The following is a 20,410-nucleotide window of genomic DNA, read 5'->3' as shown; positions in this document are numbered from 1 at the left end:
TTGAGTAACGTGTGTATGTTGGTAGTCAGTACTCAGTAGAACATTATAGTACTCTACAGTTATGTTTATAATATTTTAACCACCTATTACTATTATATATCCATCCACCTCAATAGATAGGTATATAAGATATTAAAAGTTAAGCTATTAATAAAACCTGATTACTTCAGAATTATATAATTTTATGGTTTTGTTTTATTGCCTGTATTTAATTACCTGTTATGTATTAGGTTCACCAAAAAGTTCAATCAGGTTTTTCCAGAAGATGAGGCAAAAAAACCTGAACAAAATTTTTGGCAAACCCAGTATGTATGTTGTATGTTTAGTCACTCAGTCATCTGTAACTCTTTGCAACCCCATGGACTATAGCACACCAGGCTCCTCTCTGTCCATGGGATTCTCCAGGCAAGAAGACTGGAGTGGGTTGCCATTTCCTTCTCCAGGGGCTCTTTCTGACCCACAAATCAAACCCACGTCTCCTGCATTGCAGGCACTCATTAATGTGGACAAGTACTCCGGTGTGAAGCCAAGCTAAAGGAAGGAGTTATGGGACGTAATGAACCTTGATGGCATACAACTTCCTTAGTTTCTTTGATGGCCTGTTTCAAAGTTAATGCAGAGGAAACTTCTGCCCTCTGACTGGCATTTGGACATCTCTCCCTAGGAGACAAAATAAATGAAAGAAAGAGGGGAGGAAGGGAGTTCTGTACTAGATTCTCCTGTAAGGGAGCCGATAGAGCATCTGCAGCAGTCCCGTGCCAGAAACCAAACCCCGTGCTCCACTTCCCATGCATGTCCACCTGGTTTTCTATTCTGGATATCTTGCAGTAGGTAAAGGAAGCCTGTCTTCTTCTTCTGGTTAGGCCATAGCAGGGTTACAAAAGGAAAAACTGTCCTCTGTACCTACTCACCCACCTCACGTTCCCCCAAAACAATTTGTTCCTGTTTGGCCTTAGCAAGCCAAAGAGTGGCTTAACCTTATGTATATAGGGCCATTGTTGCTGGCACTAGCACCATAATGGGCTAATGTCCTAGTTACTGTATGTAATTGGTTTTCTATTGTGAACACATTACCACAAACCTGGTGGCTTTTATAACATAAATGTGTTATCTGACTGTTCTATAGAATGGAAGTCCAGCACTGGTCTCACTGGACTAAAATCAAGGTATCAGCTGGGCTGCATTCCTTTTGGAGGCTCTAGGGTAGATAGAATGTTTCCTTGCTTTTCTAGCCTCTAGTTTCTAGAGGCTACAGGTATTCCTTTGGCTCCTGAACCACTTCTACATCTTCAAAGCTAGCAGTGCTGTTTTTCTTTTAACCTTTCATAGTTAGATTCCTCCTCAACACAGGTGGGAAAGGGTCACTGTTTCTAAGGACTTGTGTGATTAGTTTGGGCACACTTGGATAATCCAGGGTACTCTACCCCAGCTCATGGTCCTTACTTTAATCACATTTACAAAGTCCTTTTTCTTTGTAACATAACATACTCAGGTTCTTGGTGTTAAGAATGGAAAGTCTTTGGGACTTGAGGTGCATTCTGCTTGTGTGTGTATTTCTCTGTGAAGTGCTTGTTTGTATTCTTTTTGTGTAGTCTTTCGCGTGTTACTTCTTTTTGGTTTTTTGTCTCAGATACTCAGTTCAGTTCACTTGTTCAGTTGTGTCTGACTCTCTGCGACCCCATGGACCACAGCACGCCAGGCCTCCCTGTCCATCACCAACTCCTGGAGTTTACTCAAACTCAGGTCCATCGAGTCAGTGATGCCATCCAACTATCTCATCCTCTGTCGTTCCCTTCTCCTTCTCGCCTTCAATCTTTCCCAGCATCAGGGTCTTTTCAGATGAGTCAATTCTTTGCATTAGGTGGCCAAAATTATTGGAGCTTCAGCTTCAGGATCAGTCCTTTCAATGAATATTCAGGGTAGATTTCCTTTAGGATTGACTGGTTTGATCTCCTTGCAGTCCAAGGGACTCTCTAGAGTCTTTTCCAACACCACAGTTTGAAAGCATCAATTCTTTGGCATTCAGCCTTCTATATGGTCCAACCCTCACATCCATACATGACTACTGGAAAAACCATGACTATGACTATATAGACCTTTGTTGGCAAAATGATGTCTTTGCTTTTTAATATGCTCTCTATGTTGGTCATAGCTTTTCTTTCAAGGAGCAGCCATCTTTTCATTTCATGACCGCAGTCAACTTCCACAGTGATTTTGGAGCCCAAGAAAATAAATCCATAACTGTTTCCATTTTATCCCCCAGTCTCTTTGCCATGAAGTGATGGGACCAGATGCCATGATCTTAGTTTTTTGAATGTTGAGTTTTAAGCCAGGTTTTTACTCTCCTCTTTCACCTTCATCAGGAGGCTCTTTAGTTCCTCTTCGCTTTCTGCCATTAGTGGTGTCATCTGTATATCTGAGGTTATTAATAATTTCTCCCAGCAGTATCGATTGCCACTTGAACTTCATCCTGCCTGGTGTTTTCGCATGATGTATTCTCTATGTAAGTTAAATAAGCAGCATGACAATAGACAGCCTTGATGTACTCCTTTCCCAATTTGGAAGCAGTCCTTTTCTCCATGTCTGGTTCTGACTATTGCTTCTTCACCTACAAACAGGTTTCACAGGAGGCAGATTAGGTGATCTGGTATTCCCATTTCTTTAAGGATTTTCAACAGTTTGTTGTGATCCACACAGTCAGAGGCTTTAGTATAATCAAGAAAAGAAGTAGGTGTTTTTTTCTGGAATTTCCTTGCTTTTTTATGATCCAGTGGGTGTTGGCAGTTTGATCTCTTTCCTCTGCCTTTTCTAAATCCAGCTTGTATATCAGAAGTTCTCCATTCACGTACTGTTTAAGCCTAGCTTAAAGAATTTTGAGCATTACCTTGCTAGCATGTGAAATGAGTACAATTTTGTGGTAATTTGAACATTATCTGGCATTCCTCTTCTTTGGGATTGGAATGAAACTGACCTTTTCCAATCCTGTGGCCACTGCTGAGTTTTCCAAATTTGCTGGCATATTGAGTGCAGCACTTCAACAGCATCATCTTTTAGGATTTGAAGTAGCTCAGCTGGAATTCTATCACCTCCACTAGCTTTGTTTGTAGTAATGCTTCCTAAAGCCCACTTGTCTTCCCATTCCAGGATGTCTGGCTCTAGGTGAGTGATCACACCATTGTGGTTATCTGGGTCGTGAAGATCTTTTTTGTACAGTTCTTCTGTGTATTCTTCCTACCTCTTACTATCTTCTACTTCTGTTAGGTCTGTACCATTTCTGTCTTTTTTTGTCCCCATCTTTACATGAAATGTTCCCTTGGTATCTCATTTTTTTGAAGAGATCTCTAGTCTTTCACATTCTATTGTTTCCCTCTATTTCTTGGCACTGATCACTGAGGAAGGCTTTCTTATCTCTCCTTGCTGTTCTTTGGAACTCTGCTTTCAGATGGGTATATCTTCCCTTTTCTCCCTTGCCTTTTGGTTCTCTTTGTTTCTCAGCTGTGTGTAAGGCCTCCTCAGACAACTGTTTTGCCTTTTTGCATCTCTCTTTCTTGGGGATGGTTTGCTCAACACCTCCTATACAACATTATAAACCTCTCTCCATAGTTCTTCAGGCACTCTGTCTATCAAATTTAATCCATTAAATCTATTTGTCATTTCCACTGTATAATCATAAGGGATTTGATTTAGGTCATACCTGTTCTTTGGAAGGACTGATCCTAAAGCTGAAACTCCAGTACTTTGGCCACCTCATGCGAAGAGCTGACTCACTGGAAAAGACTCTGATGCTGGGAGGGACTGGGGGCAGGAGAAGGGGACGACAGAGGATGAGATGCCTGGATGTCATCACTGACTCGATGGATGTGAGTTTGAGTGAACTCCAGGAGTTGGTGATGGATAGGGAGGCCTGGCGTGCTGTGATTCATGGGGTCGCAAAGAGTCGGACACGACCGAGCGACTGAACTGAACTGAACTGAATGGCCTAGTGGTTTTCCCTACTTTCTTCAATTTAAGTCTGAATTTGGCAATAAGGAGTTCAGGATCTGAGCCATAGTCAGCTCCACAGTTTTTGCTGACTGTATAGAGCTTCTCCATCTTTGGCTGCAAAGAGTATAATCAGTCTGATTTCGATACTGACTCTGGTGATGTCCACGTGTATAGTTGTCTCTTATGTTGTTGGAAGACAAATGCTTTATCACATATATGCTTTATAAATATTTTCTCCCAGTCTGTGGCCTGTCTTTTCATTGTCTCAGTGACTTGGCAGAGCAGAAATTTTAAACTTTAATGAAGTACTGCATATCAGTTTTTTCTTTCATAGATCTTGCTTTTGGTCTTAAACATCTAAAAACTCATTACCAAAACCAAGGTCACCTAAATTTTCTCCTATGTCATCTTCCGAAAGTTTTATAATTTAGTGTTCTATATTAGGTCTCACGTCCAACAACACAGGAGATGAGTACATCACCAGAAGGTCAATACCAAAATCAGATTGATTATATTCTTTGTAGCTGAAGATGGAGAAGCTCTATGCTGTTATGTCACTTCAGTCGTGTCCGACTCTGTGCGACCCCATAGATGGCAGCCCACCAGGCTCCCCCATCCCTGGGATTCTCCAGGCAAGAACACTGGAGTGGGTTGCCATTTCCTTCTCCAGTGCATGAAAGTGAAACGTGAAAGTGAAGTCGCTCAGTCGTGTCGGACTCTTCGCAACCCCATGGACTGCAGCCCACCAGGCTCCTCTGCCCATGGGATTTTCCAGGCAAGAGTACTGGAGTGGGGTGCCATTGCCTTCTCCAAGAAGCTCTATACCGTCAGCAAAAACAAGACTGGGAGTTGACTGTGGTTCAGATCATATACTCCTTATTGCAAAATTCAGACTTAATTTGAAGAACGTAGGGAAAACCATTTAGGCCATTCAGGTATGACCTAAATCAAACCAGTCAATCCTAAAGGAAATCAATGCTGAATATTCATTGGAAGGACTGATGCTGAAGCTGAAGCTTTAATACTTTGGCCACCTGATGCGAAGAGCTGACTTATTAGAAAAGACTTCGATGCTGGGAAGGATTGATGGCAAGAGGAGAAGGGGATGACAGAGAATGAGATGGTTGGATGGTATTACCCACTTAATGGACATGAATTTGAGCAAGCTCTGAGAATTGATGGACAGAGAGGCCTCGTGTGCTGCGGTTCGTGGGGTCATAAAGAGTCAGACACGACTGAGCGACTGAGGTGACTGACTGATGGTATCATTCAACCTTACTGTAAGCTTGTTACTTCCAGGAGTTTTTTGGTGAATTCTTTTGGACTTTCTGCATAATTACAGCATTTACAAACAAAGACAGTTTTGTTTCTTCCTTCCCAATCTGTGTATCTTTAATTTCCTTTTCTGGTCTTAATGCATTAGCTAGGATTTCCTTTCTGGTATGTATTGAATAGGAATGATGAGAAAAGACATGCTTGCCTTGATCTTTTAGGGGAAAAAAACCCCTAAATTCTCACCATTAAGTATGATGTTAGCTATTGGATTTTTGTTGATACTCATTAACAAGTTCCCCTTTGTTGCTTGTTGAAAGTTTTTACATGAATAGGTATTCAGTTCAGTTCAGTCGCTCAGTCATGTCTGACTCTTTGCAACCCCATTAAACGGCAGCACACCAGGCCTCCCTGTCCATCACCAACTCCTGGAGTCCACCCAAATTCATGTCCATCGAGTCAATGATGCCATCCAACCATCTCATCCTCTGTCGTCCCCTTCTCCTCCTGCCCTCAATCTTTCCCAGCATCAGGGTCTTTTCAAATGAGTCAGCTCTTCGCATCAGGTGGCCAAAGTATTGGAGTTTCAACTTCAACATCAGACCTTCCAATGAACACCCAGGACTGATCTCCTTTAGGATGGACTGGTTGGATCTCCTTGCAGTCCAAGGGACTCTCAAGAGTCTTCTCTAACACCACGGTTCAAAAACATCAATTCTTCGGTTCTCAGCTTTCTTTATAGTCCAACTCTCATATCCATACATGACTACTGAAAAAACCATAGCCTTGACTAGACAGCCCTTTGTTGGCAAAGTAATGTCTCTGCTTTTCAATATGCTGTCTAGGTTGGTCATAACTTTCCTTCCAAGGAGTAAGCGTCTTTTAATTTCACGGCTGCATTCACCATTTGCAGTGATTTTGGAGCCCAGAAAAATAAAGTCTGACACTGTTTCCACTGTTTCCTCATCTATTTCCCATGAAGTGATGGGACCGGATGCCATGATCTTAGTTTTCTGAATGTTGAGCTTTAAGCCAACTTTTTCACTCTCCTCTTTCACTTTCATCAAGAGGCTCTTTAGTTCTTCACATTCTGCCATAAGGGTGGTGTCCTCTGCATATCTGAGGTTATTGATATTTCTCCTGGCAATCTTGATTCCAGCTTGTGCTTCTTCCAGCCCAGCGTTTCTCATGATGTATGTACTCTGCATATAAGTTAAATAAGCAGGGTGACAATATACAGCCTTGACATACTCCTTTTCCTATTTGGAACCAGTCTATTGTTCCCATGTCCAGTTCTAGCTGTTGCTTCCTGACCTGCGTACAGGTTTCTCAAGAGGCAGGTCAGGTGGTCTGGTATTCCCGTCTCTCAGAATTTTCCACAGTTTATTGTGGTCCACACAGTCAAAGGCTTTGGCATAGTCAATAAAGCAGAAATAGATGTTTTTCTGGAACTCTCCTGCTTTTTCGATGATCCAGCAGATGTTGGCAATTTGGTTTGGTCCCTCTGCCTCTTCTAAAACCAGCTTGAACATCTGGAAGTTCACGATTCATGTATTGCTGCAGCCTGGTTTGCAGAATTTTAAGCATTACTTTACTAGCGTGTGAGATGAGTGCAGTTGTGCAGTAATTTGAGCATAGGTATTGGATTTTGTCAAATGCATTTTCTGTTCTTTTGGTATTATGATTTTACTTTTTTAGTTTTGTCTTTCATTTCTTTCAAGGAAATTAGCTCTTTTCCTCAGTATTTGTAATTTTAAAAGTTTTGTGAAGTAAAATTGTTTATATTTTCCTTTCTTTTGAGGTTTGTGTCATACCTAAAGGCTTCCTACTAGAGCATTATATGTAGAAGTATTGCTCTCTTTTCTGTTACCATGATTTTACTTTTCATATTTACATCTTTGAGTTTATTTTATTTGGGGCAAAATATTAGTCAAGGATCAGAATTTTCTCTGATGGCTAAAAGTTGTCCCAGGTGGATTAAATTTTTGGTAGATGGAGATAATAGAAAAGTGGCAATCCAGACTAAAGGAACTATAGAAATCAAAGTAGTTTAACAGGGTTCGACAAAAAAAGCCGGTTTCCAGTTTTGTTTTAGGTAAAGGAGATACAAATACAGGAGGGAGGTTGTTAGGTGGGGCTTAGAAGATGGTTGAGAGCAAAATGTGGAGAGCTCTTGATAATCAGAAACAGACAGTGACAGGCTTTAGGACAGGTTGGTTAATACAGTGAAGACTGTGTTATAGAAAGTCATTTGAATGTAAAATGTGAAATGATTTGGAGTAGATGACTCTTGAACAAGAAGAGATTTTTTGTCTTCTGAGTGAGAGTATATGAATGAGAATAGCTATAACAGCTGAATGGATAAAGGTGACAGAAGAGGTTTAGAACTATAATCTAATTAACTCAGGATTTTGCTAGTAAGTATAATACTTTGAGGAGGAATGAGGTTTAAAGGAGAGGGCACCAAAAATGGAGGAAGTCATGAATTTGATTTTGAACACGGTTATTAGTCGTTCAGTCAGGTGGAGTGAAAAAGTGGCATATGGAAATATGGGATATATTTTGATAGTAAGAGGTCAGCCTAGAAGTCTGATTTTGAGGTTAGCAGCGTAGCGAGTTGAAGTTTTGAGTAGGTGAGATCCCCTGAAGAAAACAGGAGAGAAAGTAAAAGTCTTCTCTTGCAAATACTTGGTTTTAAGAATTTAGGGAAGGAAGAATTGATGGAGGAGAAACGCCATCTGTGAAATGGAAAAGCCAAAGAACATGAGTGTTAAGATTAATGATACACCCCTCTCCCCTTTTTTAAAAATAGGAAATGGACCCTCAGGAATCTGCCTTTCTTACATGCTGTCAGGCTACAGACCGTATTTATCATCAGAAGCAATCCATCCAAATACAATCTTACATAGTAAATTAGAGGAAGCAAGACATCTTTCCATTGTTGATCAGGTATTATTTTTTACATGTCAGTGCTTTTCAATTTTTTATACTGAGACAAGATTAATTTTCTGCTACATGAGCATTGTATTTCTTAGCTGAAAACCTTTCCTTTTAAATAACACTTTCTAACATTTTAATTTTAGATTTGTAAGTATATCTTGCTGAGTTAACTTCCATTTATTTTCCTGAATTAATTAGAGCAGAATTTCCCAAATTACACCCTGATGGAGTTTTTAATAGGTGCTTTATGCTCAGATAAGTTTTGGAAATGCTGCTTTTTATTATTAAAGTGTTAGGGTAGATATATTAAGGCATACTGCCATATTAAAGCCATCTTCAAATTTTGTAGTAAAACGATCTGATTAGCTTTTTGAAACAAACCATTTCCCATGTTTATTTGACCTGAGAATCTATTAAGATCTCTAAGGAACATCAGTGTTTTGTTGCATGCTGTCTGTAAAATGCTGGATTGGAGTAATGGTTTTCACTATTACGTTAGCTGGAGTTTGTTTGTTTTTTCCAAACTCTGCCTTTTTTCTTTATGTCTTTTTTTTTTTTTTTTTTTTTAACTTATTTAGGACTTAGAATATTTGTCAGAGGGCCTTGAGGGCCGATCATCCAATCCAGTTGCAGTGCTTTTCGACACACTTCTTCATCCAGATGCTGACTTTGGGTATGATTATCCATCCGTTTTGCATTGGAAATTAGAACAGCATCATTATATCCCTCACTTAGTTCTTGGTAAAGGTCCACCTGGTGGAGCTTGGCACGTGAGTATATCTTTCTTAGCATTTTAGTGAGTGTGAGTTATTTTGTATGACGTCTTGATAAGACCGTTTTGATTCTTAAACATGATATAATGTTATATATGATGATTACCACATCTTTATCTGAGAATTTTAATGTGTTCAGTTAAATCCAAGTTAATTGCTAGTAGAAATTAAGCCAAATTTGATTACTGGTAGTGTCTTAGAATAAATGTTTCTCTAAGAATTATATAGAGAATATTTAAGAATGTTGGGCATAGTAAAAAAATGTTTACTTATTGTAGAGTTTACAGAATCTCACACAATATTTCATACTACTCCCTATTATTTCCCTACATTTTCAAGAGCTTCAATGAAAAAATGTATTGTAAAAGAAAAAAATTGTATTTGTCTGCTTGGGTTGCTAAAACAAAAATACTGTAGAGTGAGTGGCTTAAAAACACACTCACATTTTGAAGGTTGGAAGATCCAGGACCGTGGTGCCAGATGACTCAGTCTGTGGTGAGGGCTCCTCTTCGTTCCCTCACGAAAGAGAGGGTAAATTCTTCTTGTAAAGTCACTGATCCTGTTTTCAGGGCATCAGTCCCATGACCTCATCTAGCCCTAATTAACTTACAAAAGCCCCATCTCTAAATACTGTCACATGTGGGGTTAGGGTTTCAGCAAATGGATTTGGGGGGATGATACAATTCAGTCTATAGCAGAAGTTAAACCACAAAACTGACCAACACAAAGAGCCAGCCTGTTTCATTGGCAGGCAGCAACTAATAATTGTTTTTTACTCCTGTGTTCTCAGAAGTTAGTATAGTGTCTAGCATATGGTAAGTACTCATTTGTTGTACAAATAAATGTTAAATAATATTTGCTGTTATGAAATACAGACTTCATGGGAATTTTAACATTTAATATCAACTCTTGAGTATAAATTTCAGTTGGATGTTCCTGTGTTAGTGCAATGTTATATGACTGAAGGTTTACATTTATCAAACAACTGTTTTGGAACATTTGTAGATGAAATATATCACGAACTTTTTAAAATCTTAATTACCTTTATGGTAATGGATCACAGCTATCAAAATATCTATGCCTTTTAGCTCACATGTTTATGTTTGCTTTGTTAATAAGTAGCATTCTTAACAAAACTGCATTTATTGAAACAGCCATGAAACAGTTTTTAAGTTTTAGGCTACCTTCTATAAATTCCCGAGTTTTTATTTTACTTGTTTGTTTTCTCCTTAGAAAAATGTGCTGCAGGCAATAATTCATGTTTTCTTTTCTCCCACTTACATATCAGAAAGTTAAAGTATGGATAAGCCTTGATTACTAGAAACGTATTTGAATCAGTGGTAACGTGAAATATACCTGAAACTTGGTTCTGATCCTAGTATCAGGCCAGCCTGCTTCAAAGCAGTGACAGCCTTATGCATTGTCTTCCTGTGGTGATTTTGTACTATCACAAATAGTAAGACTGTAAGCCACAGTGCATAGTAATTGCTCTATAAATGTTAGCCAGTAGTAATAATAATGACTCCCATTCCCAATACTGGGCTTTATAGAAACAGGGAAAGAAGGATTCAGATTAGGAGAAAAAAAAAAAAAACCACAACTTAAAAGAGTTGGTTGAAAGAGATCATTGAGGTCATTGGGAGAGATGGTTTTGGCCTTTGGGCTTTTCTTGCTTTGTGCTGAGCAAAATAGAAATAAGTAGGGCAAGCGTGAAGGGGCCCACTTCCTTAAAGGCAGCTTTGGCTTCAGCAGTGAGTCTGTTCTTAATCAGAACCACTTGCTTATTTCCCTGGTTTCTTAAAGTGTTAGGAATTAACTTTTTCCCTTTTGTTTAAAGTGTGAAAATAACTGATTTGCTCCTCTGACACTGTATTCTGCATCTAATTATGTTTTATAGGCCAAAGCTATCACCATTGTGTAGGGTTAGGGTAATGTTGTAAATCTGATTTATAAATGTATAACTGTATGAAAGGAGTATACACACTACCAAATGTTGAAAGTATTTGAAAGTTAATTGGAATAAATTTCAAGAGGTGATTTACAGACCATTTAGGACTTCTTTGAGCTCTCCTTATCCAGACTTAGAATAAATGAGATGGGTTTGGTTTAAAAAAAAAAAAAAAAAGACCATGTTACTGATAAAATGTGTTTTTTCTTACACATTTTTATTCAAATAGAATATGGAAGGCTCAATGTTGACAATCAGCTTTGGAAATTGGATGGAGCTACCTGGACTTAAATTTAAAGACTGGGTATCTAGCAAACGAAGGTAAAGATCAAACTATTAAAATTTTGATATACAGTGGGAAAGAGTCTGTCAGCAAATTTCAAAATAGTTGTGACCCTGTCTTAGATGAATAATATTGATGTTTGTATCTTTCAAATAAAACCTCCTCATCGTAGTGGTTATGAGCTAGTTCTATTTAGAGATTTTATAACACGAAGTACACAGAGGTATGGACTTGTCTGCAGATTGTTACCACAATTTATCTCACTCTACTGTTAAACCACTCTCTGTTTAGTTATTTTCTTGTCCACCTACATATCCTTTACTTGTTTACTTATTTTTAAGAATGGGTTTGTATAACTTATTTTTATAAGTGGATATGTATATCTTCATGTATACATATCTCTTGTGTACATTCCTAAAGTATGCATATACTTATTTTTATAAATGGATCACTTCATCTAGTGCATATCTCAGATACCTAAAGTATTTGACTTTTCCGAGTAGAAGAGTATATATAATGAATAATTTAAAAAGGCAAAAGACTTATACAATCTGAAGGAAAACCAGAGTATACATAATGAATAATTTAGAATGATGGAATAAAATAGATTCTATGATGTGGTCATCTACTTGGCTATAGAGGTAAATATTTAATAAGAATAGTAAAGTATGAGAATAGAAATTATGAAAATCTCAACTTGAAAGAATACAAGTTTATTTTGTATTTATTTTGGAGAAAGAATTCAAAGTTGAAAGAAAGAAATTATGAAAAGCCTTATCATTTTCAAGTCATTTTCATTCCTACAGATAGGAATTACCAATACAGAGAATCTACTCTGACCGCTCAGAGAAACAATAAATTAAAACAGGAAGTTACACAAAACCTTTGAAATAGGGCTGTAATGTTCAAATGCTTGACTTCCTGCTAGATAAAAACCATGTTAATCTACAGTAGTTTTCCTTAATTTGAGAAGATTTAAGGAGAGTAAATTTAAACCAGCATGGGTAATTGAAATTAAACCTTTCAGATATTACTTTGGGATTTTTTTTTTAAACAGAAGTTTTATTGTATAAGTTTGAAATGTAAAATTGCAAAATCAGGCAAATTGTATAAATTCTTGATTTTCATAAAAAAGTGAAATTGCTCAACTTATTTTCCCCTTTATGATGCAGGGAGACAAGGAAAAGCTTTAAGATTTGTGTACCAGAAGTGTTCGTCCTTCCAAGTTGAGCATGTTGTGTTTAAGTAACATATGAAAATGACTCTTGTGATAAATATTAGCTTTAGTTCCTGCTCTTGCATAGTGTTGAGAAGAGTGTTAGACCCCTCGAGATTGACTGCAGAGTTTGAATTCTGATTCTGTAACTTTTAATGTTATGACACTGGTCAAATAACTTAAAATAGCTGTCATTTCATTAGCTATCAATTTCCTAGTTTGCAAAATTGAGGTAGTAATAATTATAATTATTACATAGGATTTCTATAAAAATTGAGAGTTAATACATTCTAAATCTTAATTACTATAGTTATTAAACTTCTCACTTATTCCAGTTACAAGTTACACTGAATTGTGTGAAATGAATTGGTGGGTTTTGTTTTGTTTTTTGGCCCCACTACATGGCTTGTGGGATCTTAGGTTTCCACCAGGGATTGAACTCAAGCTCTTGGCAGGGGAAGTGCAGAGTCCTAACCACTGGACTACCAGGGAATTCCCTAATTTGGTGTTTTTTCTGCTACTTACCTCCAATTGAGGCACTGTTTAAGGATACTAATGCCCATTGCTTTAGAGTTCAAGTGGAAAATAAAAGATGTATTAATGTGCTTTTTTTTTCCCATAAGAGCAGATTATATTTATAGATCTCCTTATGAGTAGGAAGGATGTCAAAGAATTTCAGTTAAAGTGGAGTCGCGCAGTCGTGTCCGACTCTTTGCGACCCCATGGACTGTAGCCCACCAGGCTCCTCCATCCATGGAATTTTCTAGGCAAGAGTACTGGAATGGGTTCCCATTTCCTTCTCCAGGGGATTTTCCCAACCCAGGGATCAAACCGGGACTCCCACATTGTGGGCAGACGCTTTACCATCTAAGCCACCATGGAATCCCAGAATTTCAGTAGAGCTATTCAGAACCCTAAAGGATGATGCCATCAAGGTGTAGCATTCAGTATGTCAGCAAATCTCAAAGACCCAGCAGTGACCACAGGCTGGAAAAGGTCAATCCTCATTGCAGTTCCCAAGAAGGGTAGTACTAAAGAATGTGCCACCCATTGGACAGTTGCACTCATCTCTCATGCTAGTGAGTTCAGTTCAGTTCAGTCGCTCAGTCATGTCCGACTCTTTGTGACCCCATAGATCGCAGCACGCCAGGTCTCCGTGTCCATCACCAACTCCCAGAGTTTCCTCAAACTCATGTCCATTCAACCATCTCATCCTCTGTCATCCCCTTCTCCCCCTGCACTCAGTCTTTGCCAGCATCAGGGTCTTTTCAAATGAGTCAGCTCTTCGCATCAGGTGGCCAAAGTATCGGAGTTTCAGCTTCAGCATCAGACCTTCCAATGAATATTCAGGACTGATTTCCTTTAGGATGGACTGGTTGGATCTCCTTGCAGTCCAAGGGACTCTCAAGAGTCTTCTCCAACACCACAGTTCAAAAGCATCAATTCTTTGGCACTCAGCTTTCTTTATAGTCCAGCTTTCACATCCATACATGACTACTGGAAAAACCATAGCCTTGACTTGACTTACTTGCTAGTAAGGTCACACTTAAAATCTTGCATGCTGGGCTTCACCATTATGTGAATCAAGAACATCCAGATGTCCAAGCTGGGTTTAGAAAAAGAAGAACCAGAGATCGAATTGCCAACATTCACTGGATCATTAAAAAAAGCAATGAAATTGCAGAAAAACATCTACTTCTGTTTTATCCACTACATTAAAGTCTTTGACTGTGTGGATCATAACAAACTGAGGAAAGCTCTTAAAGAGATGGGAATACCTGACTATCTTACCTGTCTCCTGAGAAACCTGTATGGGGTCAAGAAGCAACAGTTAGAATCCTGCATCAAACATCTAATTGGTTCACGATTGAGCACTGAGCACATCATGAGAGATGCCGGGCTGGATGAGTCACAAGCTAGAATCAAGATAGGCAGGAGAAACATCAGCAACCTCGGATATGCAGATGATAGCACTTTAATGGCACAAAGTGAAGAGGAACTAAAGAGCCTCTTGATGAGGGTGAAGGAGGAGTGAAGAAGCCAGCTTAAAACTAAATATTATGAAAACCAAGATCATGGCATCCAGCCCCATCACTTCAGAAGGGGAAAAGGTGGAAGTAGTGACAGATTTCCTCTTCTTGGGCTCTAAAATCACTGAGCATGGTGACTGCAGCCATGAAATCAGAAGACGATTGCTTCTTGGCAGGAAAGCTATGGCAAACCTAGATGATGTGTTGAAAACCAGAGACATTACTCTGCCAACAAAGGTCCGTATAGTCAAGGCTCTGGTCTTCCCAGTGGTCACGTGTGGTTATGAGAGCTAGACCACAAAGAAAGGCAGAATGCCAAAGAATTGATGCTTTCAAACTGTGGTGCTGGAGAAGACTCCTGAGTGTCTCTAGGACAGCATGGAGATCAAACCAGTCAATCTTAAGGGAAATCAACCCTGAATACTCATTGGAAGGACTGATGCTGAAGCTGAATCTCCAGTATTTTGGTCATCTGATGCAAAGAGCTGAATCTTTGGAAAAGTCCCTGATGCTGGGAAAGATTGAGGGCAGAAGGAGAAGGGCATCAGAGGATGAGATGGCTTGATGGCATCACCGATGCAAAGGACATGAACTTGGGCAAGCTCGGAGATGATGAGGGACGGGGATGCCTGGCGTGCTGCAGTCCATGGTGTCGCAAAGAACTGGACACAGCTGGGTGAATGAAGAATAAATGAGTAGGAAAATACAGAGAGAAATGTTATCTGTTTAAATGTAGGATGATTTTGTTCGGCCAAAGACAGATCTGAATTATTTTTGGTCATTATGAAAATGAAAAGCAACTTATTAAAAATTGTGTCTAGATATTATCTTTAAGAAGTATATATATTACAGTCAGACCTGTAATATCTCGATGGTTATAATCTAATTCAGTCTACAGTTGTATAGAATACAGACTGATAGTATAACTGTAGGCTGAATTATTTAGATTACAATTGTGAGATAGAGTAAAACAGTAATTTTCAGTAAGCCACATTTTAATCCATTTATTTAGTAGAAGTTTATTGACAAAGACAGCTAATCTGAACAGATACTTAGACAAGACATTGGGGAAACAAAGATGCTTTAAATACAGTTTCTACCCTCATGGGACTTACTCCATTGATAAAAATAATTTATTAGCATTTTAAAAATTTATTTTTGGTGGCACTGGGTTGTTTTTGCTGCATGCAGGCTTTCTCCAGTGCCGTGAGCAAGGGGGCTGCTCTGAGTTGCAGCGCGTCAGCTCCTCGTTGTGGTGCCTTCTCTTGCTGCGGAGCACAGGCTTCAGTAGTTGTAACACGTGGGCTCCGTAGCTGTGGTTCATGGGCTCTAGAGCGTGGTCTCAGCACTTGGGGCACACGTCTCAGTTGCTCCATGGCATGTGGAATCTTCTGGACCAGGGATCAAACCTGCGTCCCCTGCGTCAGCAGGCAGATTCCTATCCACTGGACCACCAGGGACAGCCCCTAATTTATTAGCGTTTTTAGAGAAAAGGAAAGGCTTTCTTTCTTTGTGAAGTGTTAGGGTAAGAGTTAGTTTTAGCTTAGACAGTCCAGAGGAATAAAAAGATAAAATAGTGGACTAGATGGAGAAGTAGTAATCATGGAAACTAAAAGTATTATCCTCATGGAATGTTCTTCCTTTTCTTTTCATAGGAACCTAAAAGGGGATCGAGTTATGCCAGAGGAAATAGCTCGCTACTATAAACACTATGTCAAAGTCATGGGTCTTCAGAAGAATTTCAGAGAGAATACTTACATTACCTCGGTATCAAGACTCTACAGAGATCAAGTTGATAATGATGGTCAAGGCCGAAATATCTCAACACAGCATTTACAGATAGAGAAGTCAAAATTCGCCAAGAGAAACTGGGAAATCAGGGGTTATCAGCGAGTAGGAGATGGTTCTCATATTCCCTTCTGTCTCTTTGCTGAAAATGTAGCTCTGGCAACTGGAACATTAGACTCTCCTGGCCGTCTGGAAATCGAAGGGGAAGATTTTCCTTTTGTGTTTCATTCAATGCCTGAATTTGGAGCTGCTGTAAGCAAAGGAAAGTTGCGTGGCAAAGTGGATCCAGTGTTAATTGTAGGTTCTGGGCTTACCGCAGCTGATGCAGTACTGTGTGCTTACAACAATAATGTCCCTGTGATTCATGTGTTTCGCAGACGAGTAACTGATCCAGACTTAATTTTCAAGCAGCTTCCCAAAAAGCTTTACCCAGAATACCATAAAGTCTATCATATGATGTGTACTCAGTCATATTCTTTAGACTCAGATCTTTTATCTGCTTATACTAGTTTTCCTGAGCACCATGTGCTTGCCTTTAAGTCGGACATGAAATGCATTCTTCAGAGTATCTCTGGATTGAAGAAAATATTTAGGCTCTCTGCAGCAGTAGTGTTGATAGGTTCTCATCCCAATCTGTCTTTTCTGAAGGAGCAAGGGTGTTACCTGGGCCATAACTCAAGCCTGCCAATCACATGTAAGGGTAATCCTGTGGAAATAGATGCGTATACCTATGAGTGTGTTAAAGAAGCCAACCTTTTTGCATTGGGTCCATTGGTTGGAGACAATTTTGTTCGATTTTTAAAGGGAGGGGCACTGGGTGTTACACGCTGTTTAGCTATAAGACAGAAGAAAAAAAAGCATTTATTCGTTGAAAGAGGAGGAGGAGATGGCATAGTATAGAGCAGGTTTACAAGTAATTTATATGGACACTTTACCATTAAAGATTTTTAATAGAGATATTACAGTGTACTGGCTTGAATTTTCTGAACTTGAATTAACTAGGAGAGCCTCAAGCGATAATAACTATTTTTTAAAGTTAACTAGAATTTTTGTCCTGATTACATTGTAATGTATCAAAGGTGTCAATTGTCAGACAAATAGAAGCACTGCCAATCTGATATACTTTAAGTTCTCACTTAACTGAAACATTCTTTTCTTCTAAGACTTACTTTTTTGTGATCACTGTTGATTATTTATGTTTGATTCCAAAATATAACAGCATTGAATCTATAAAACTGCAGTCATTAAATGGCCAGAGCTTCCCCTCACTTTATATATTGAGTTACTGTGCTGTTCAAGGATGGTTCAGAGACAGCATCAGCTCCACTTGTGGCTTGTTAGAAAGGTAGCCTCTCAGGCCGTATAGCAGACTCACTGAATCAGAAATTGCATCTTAATGAGATCCTCAAATATGTATGCTTATTAAAGTTTGATACACACTGGTCTAACAGAAAATGGGATATAAATGTATATATGCTGAGGGTGGGTGGAAATAGAGGGGATAATCAACTCAGGTTTTATTTATTTTGAAATTATCAATTGTATGTCTAATTTATTGACAAATATGATGGGATTTTTTTTATTGTTGAAACCTTGACAGGCAATTCATATTCTCAGCTTCTAATAAACCATTTAATAATGCTGGCATATATTCAGGAACCTACCAAGGTAGTTTCTGGAGCTATATTCTCTAGTTAACTAGCATAACCCTTAAACGAATTTGCATTTCAATAAATTTTGAATGGAACTACTTATTTCTGTGTGAACACTGAGTTAATTTCTGTCACTGAAACTTAAAGATGTTTGGGTGTAAGTACTTTTAATATTGCAGTACTTTTTGAGTATTACCAGAATTTTTATCAGAATTATTAAAGGTTAAAATATAGAAGGTAAAAATCTGCCTTTCCTATTCTCAAATGGTTACTTTGAAATTCTTTGTTGGAGATGACATAGCATTTAATCCTATGGTTATTTATTGAAGTATGTGTTCTGTCTTGGTTTATACCTAGGTGTGCTTAATGTCTGTATTTTCATACAAATCTCCAAACATTTTGTGTTAGACAAAGAAGTGTTACAAAGTTCTCTGTGGCAAATTGAATTTCCCGGTCTTTCTCTCTCTTTTTTCTTTTTGGTTAAATTTATTTCACCTGGAATGTGTTTATTCAAAGTCTATTTCTATTTTTTTGGTATAATGGACTAGAAGTCAGGATTTATCTGTCCGTGTGCTTATAGATTTATTTAAGAATTTATTAAAAAGTATTAATTCACCTTAAAATATTGTTTGGAATAGACATCTACAACTAGTTGTTTTGGATGAATTCTTATTCTCTTGATAATGTCATGTCTGATGAGCTTGATTTTGGAACTGATGTACCAGTTTTTATCATCATAACCTTTTCAAATTAATTTCACACCTATTGATATGGTGTGACATCCTTTGGTACACTTGATGGAGCACTTTCTTGTTTGTTCTTTTGAGCTCTGAAGGAGTTGATGGGATGCTTTTCTTGGTGTTGCTTCTAAATTGAAAATGAGTTTGTTATGAAGATGGTTTCTTGTTGTTGAGTTGCCAAGTTGTGCCAACTCTTTTTCGACCACATGGACTGTAGCCTGCCAGACTCCTCTGGTAGGAGGAGTCCCTTTTACCCATTCAATAGCATTTTTGCAATTAAAACATTCACCAAAAAAAGAACAACTTCAGGGAAAATAAAACTTCAGCAGGGCCCTAATAAACCTGGTTAATAATTCCATTTTTAGTAACCTCCCATTTCTAAGTTCTCCCTCAGACCTAGCTGCCCTGTGTTGGGAGTAGCATCAAAGTGTTTTCGCTGTTGTAATATATACTCTTGATCAATTTCTGTCCCATTATTTTAAATCTGTCATTATCCATCAGTACCAACTACTTATTCAGGGAGGGAGGAAAGCACTAAATATTTTGACTAGTCATACTGTGATAAGGGCATCTCCTTCATCCCTCAAAAGTCTAGCTCTTGAAAGAATGATTAAAAAGCAGAATCTCTTTGGAGTTTTGGAAGTAATACAATAAAAATAAGATTTAGTTGCAGCTCTCTGTTTTAAGCAGTCTGAGTATGTGAACTTGCCACAACTTTACTTTTGTAAAAGTTAAATAAAGGCCAGACATTCAGTTGAGACCCCAAATTGGCCAAGCCTTGGAAATACAGTTACTATAAATCTGCATTACCCTAAAACCAGTCCTCAAGAAGATCACACTAAATGTGCCAGCAAGTTAATTAACTGCTGCCACAGAACCTGACTCTGTCTAAAGACAACAAAACCCAGATCCTCAGCGGCATTACAGCATCTGCAGTGTACAACGTGCAATAAAAGTTAGGTGTGAAGACAAGAAGACGTGACCATAAGCAGAGGGAAAAAACAAGTCATCAAAGTAGATCCAGAGTTGACACAGATATTACGAGTAGCAGAAACACTTTAAAAGCTACTACATAAATGTTCAAAATATTAAAGAATATTTAAGTCTTAAGTGAGTGAGTCTGAGAATAACAAAAACCTCATATTCTACAGCTTAAAAATACATTCTGAAATGAAAGATTTACTACATGGGCATAAAAATAGACAAACCACTATAGGAGTAAAGGTCAATGAACTTGACAGTTTAATTGGAACTGTTCAAACTGAAGAATAGATAAAAGCAATTAAAAAAAAACTGACATGAGCTAAATAACAAGTGGTCTAACATGTATAGTTGGATCCAGAGGAAAGCAAGAGTGACTGGAACAGGAAAATGTATGTGGGGAAATAAAGGTTAAAAATTTTACAAACTTGATTTAAAAAATAAAAAGCAACCCACGCATCCAAGAAACTCGAACTGCAAACAATACATATTAAGACAACAATCAATTGCTAAAAAAGATGAAAAATTTTTAAAAGCAGTCAGAGTTTGACACATAACTGAACAATGGAAAGAATGAACTTAACCAGGACAACATAATCAAGAATACAGTAGAACAATGTCTTTAAAATGCTGAAGTAAAAAAATATGTCAAGCTAAAATTCTATGATGAAAACAAAAAAGCTGACACCAGGAAATATGCACAAAAAGAAATGTTAAAGTTCTTCACACTGTAGGCATGTGATATCTGGTGAAACATACCTACATGAAGGAAGAAATTTCAGAAATGAAAAATTTAAATTCTT

General features: G+C 38.2%; 1 protein-coding gene across 3 annotated transcripts in view; it reads left to right on the top strand.

The window, feature by feature from the left end:
* Positions 1–17,988, top strand: part of OSGIN2 (oxidative stress induced growth inhibitor family member 2) — a 29,418-nt gene extending 11,430 nt beyond the window's left edge. For all 3 annotated transcript variants that reach the window (XM_061439424.1, XM_061439426.1, XM_061439425.1), the window contains exons 3-6: positions 8,069–8,205; positions 8,775–8,966; positions 11,147–11,238; positions 16,102–17,988. In XM_061439424.1, coding sequence (XP_061295408.1) covers positions 8,069–8,205; positions 8,775–8,966; positions 11,147–11,238; positions 16,102–17,134 — 1,454 coding nt within the window. In that variant the 3' untranslated portion in view covers positions 17,135–17,988. The remainder of the gene's footprint in view (positions 1–8,068; positions 8,206–8,774; positions 8,967–11,146; positions 11,239–16,101) is intronic.
* The last annotated feature ends 2,422 nt before the right edge of the window (positions 17,989–20,410 follow it).

Source organism: Bos javanicus, chromosome 14 (genome assembly GCF_032452875.1).
Source record: "Bos javanicus breed banteng chromosome 14, ARS-OSU_banteng_1.0, whole genome shotgun sequence".
Classification (NCBI taxonomy): Eukaryota; Metazoa; Chordata; class Mammalia; order Artiodactyla; family Bovidae; genus Bos; species Bos javanicus.
Note: the sequence above shows the minus strand (reverse complement) of the source record. Positions and strands in the feature narration are given on the sequence as shown.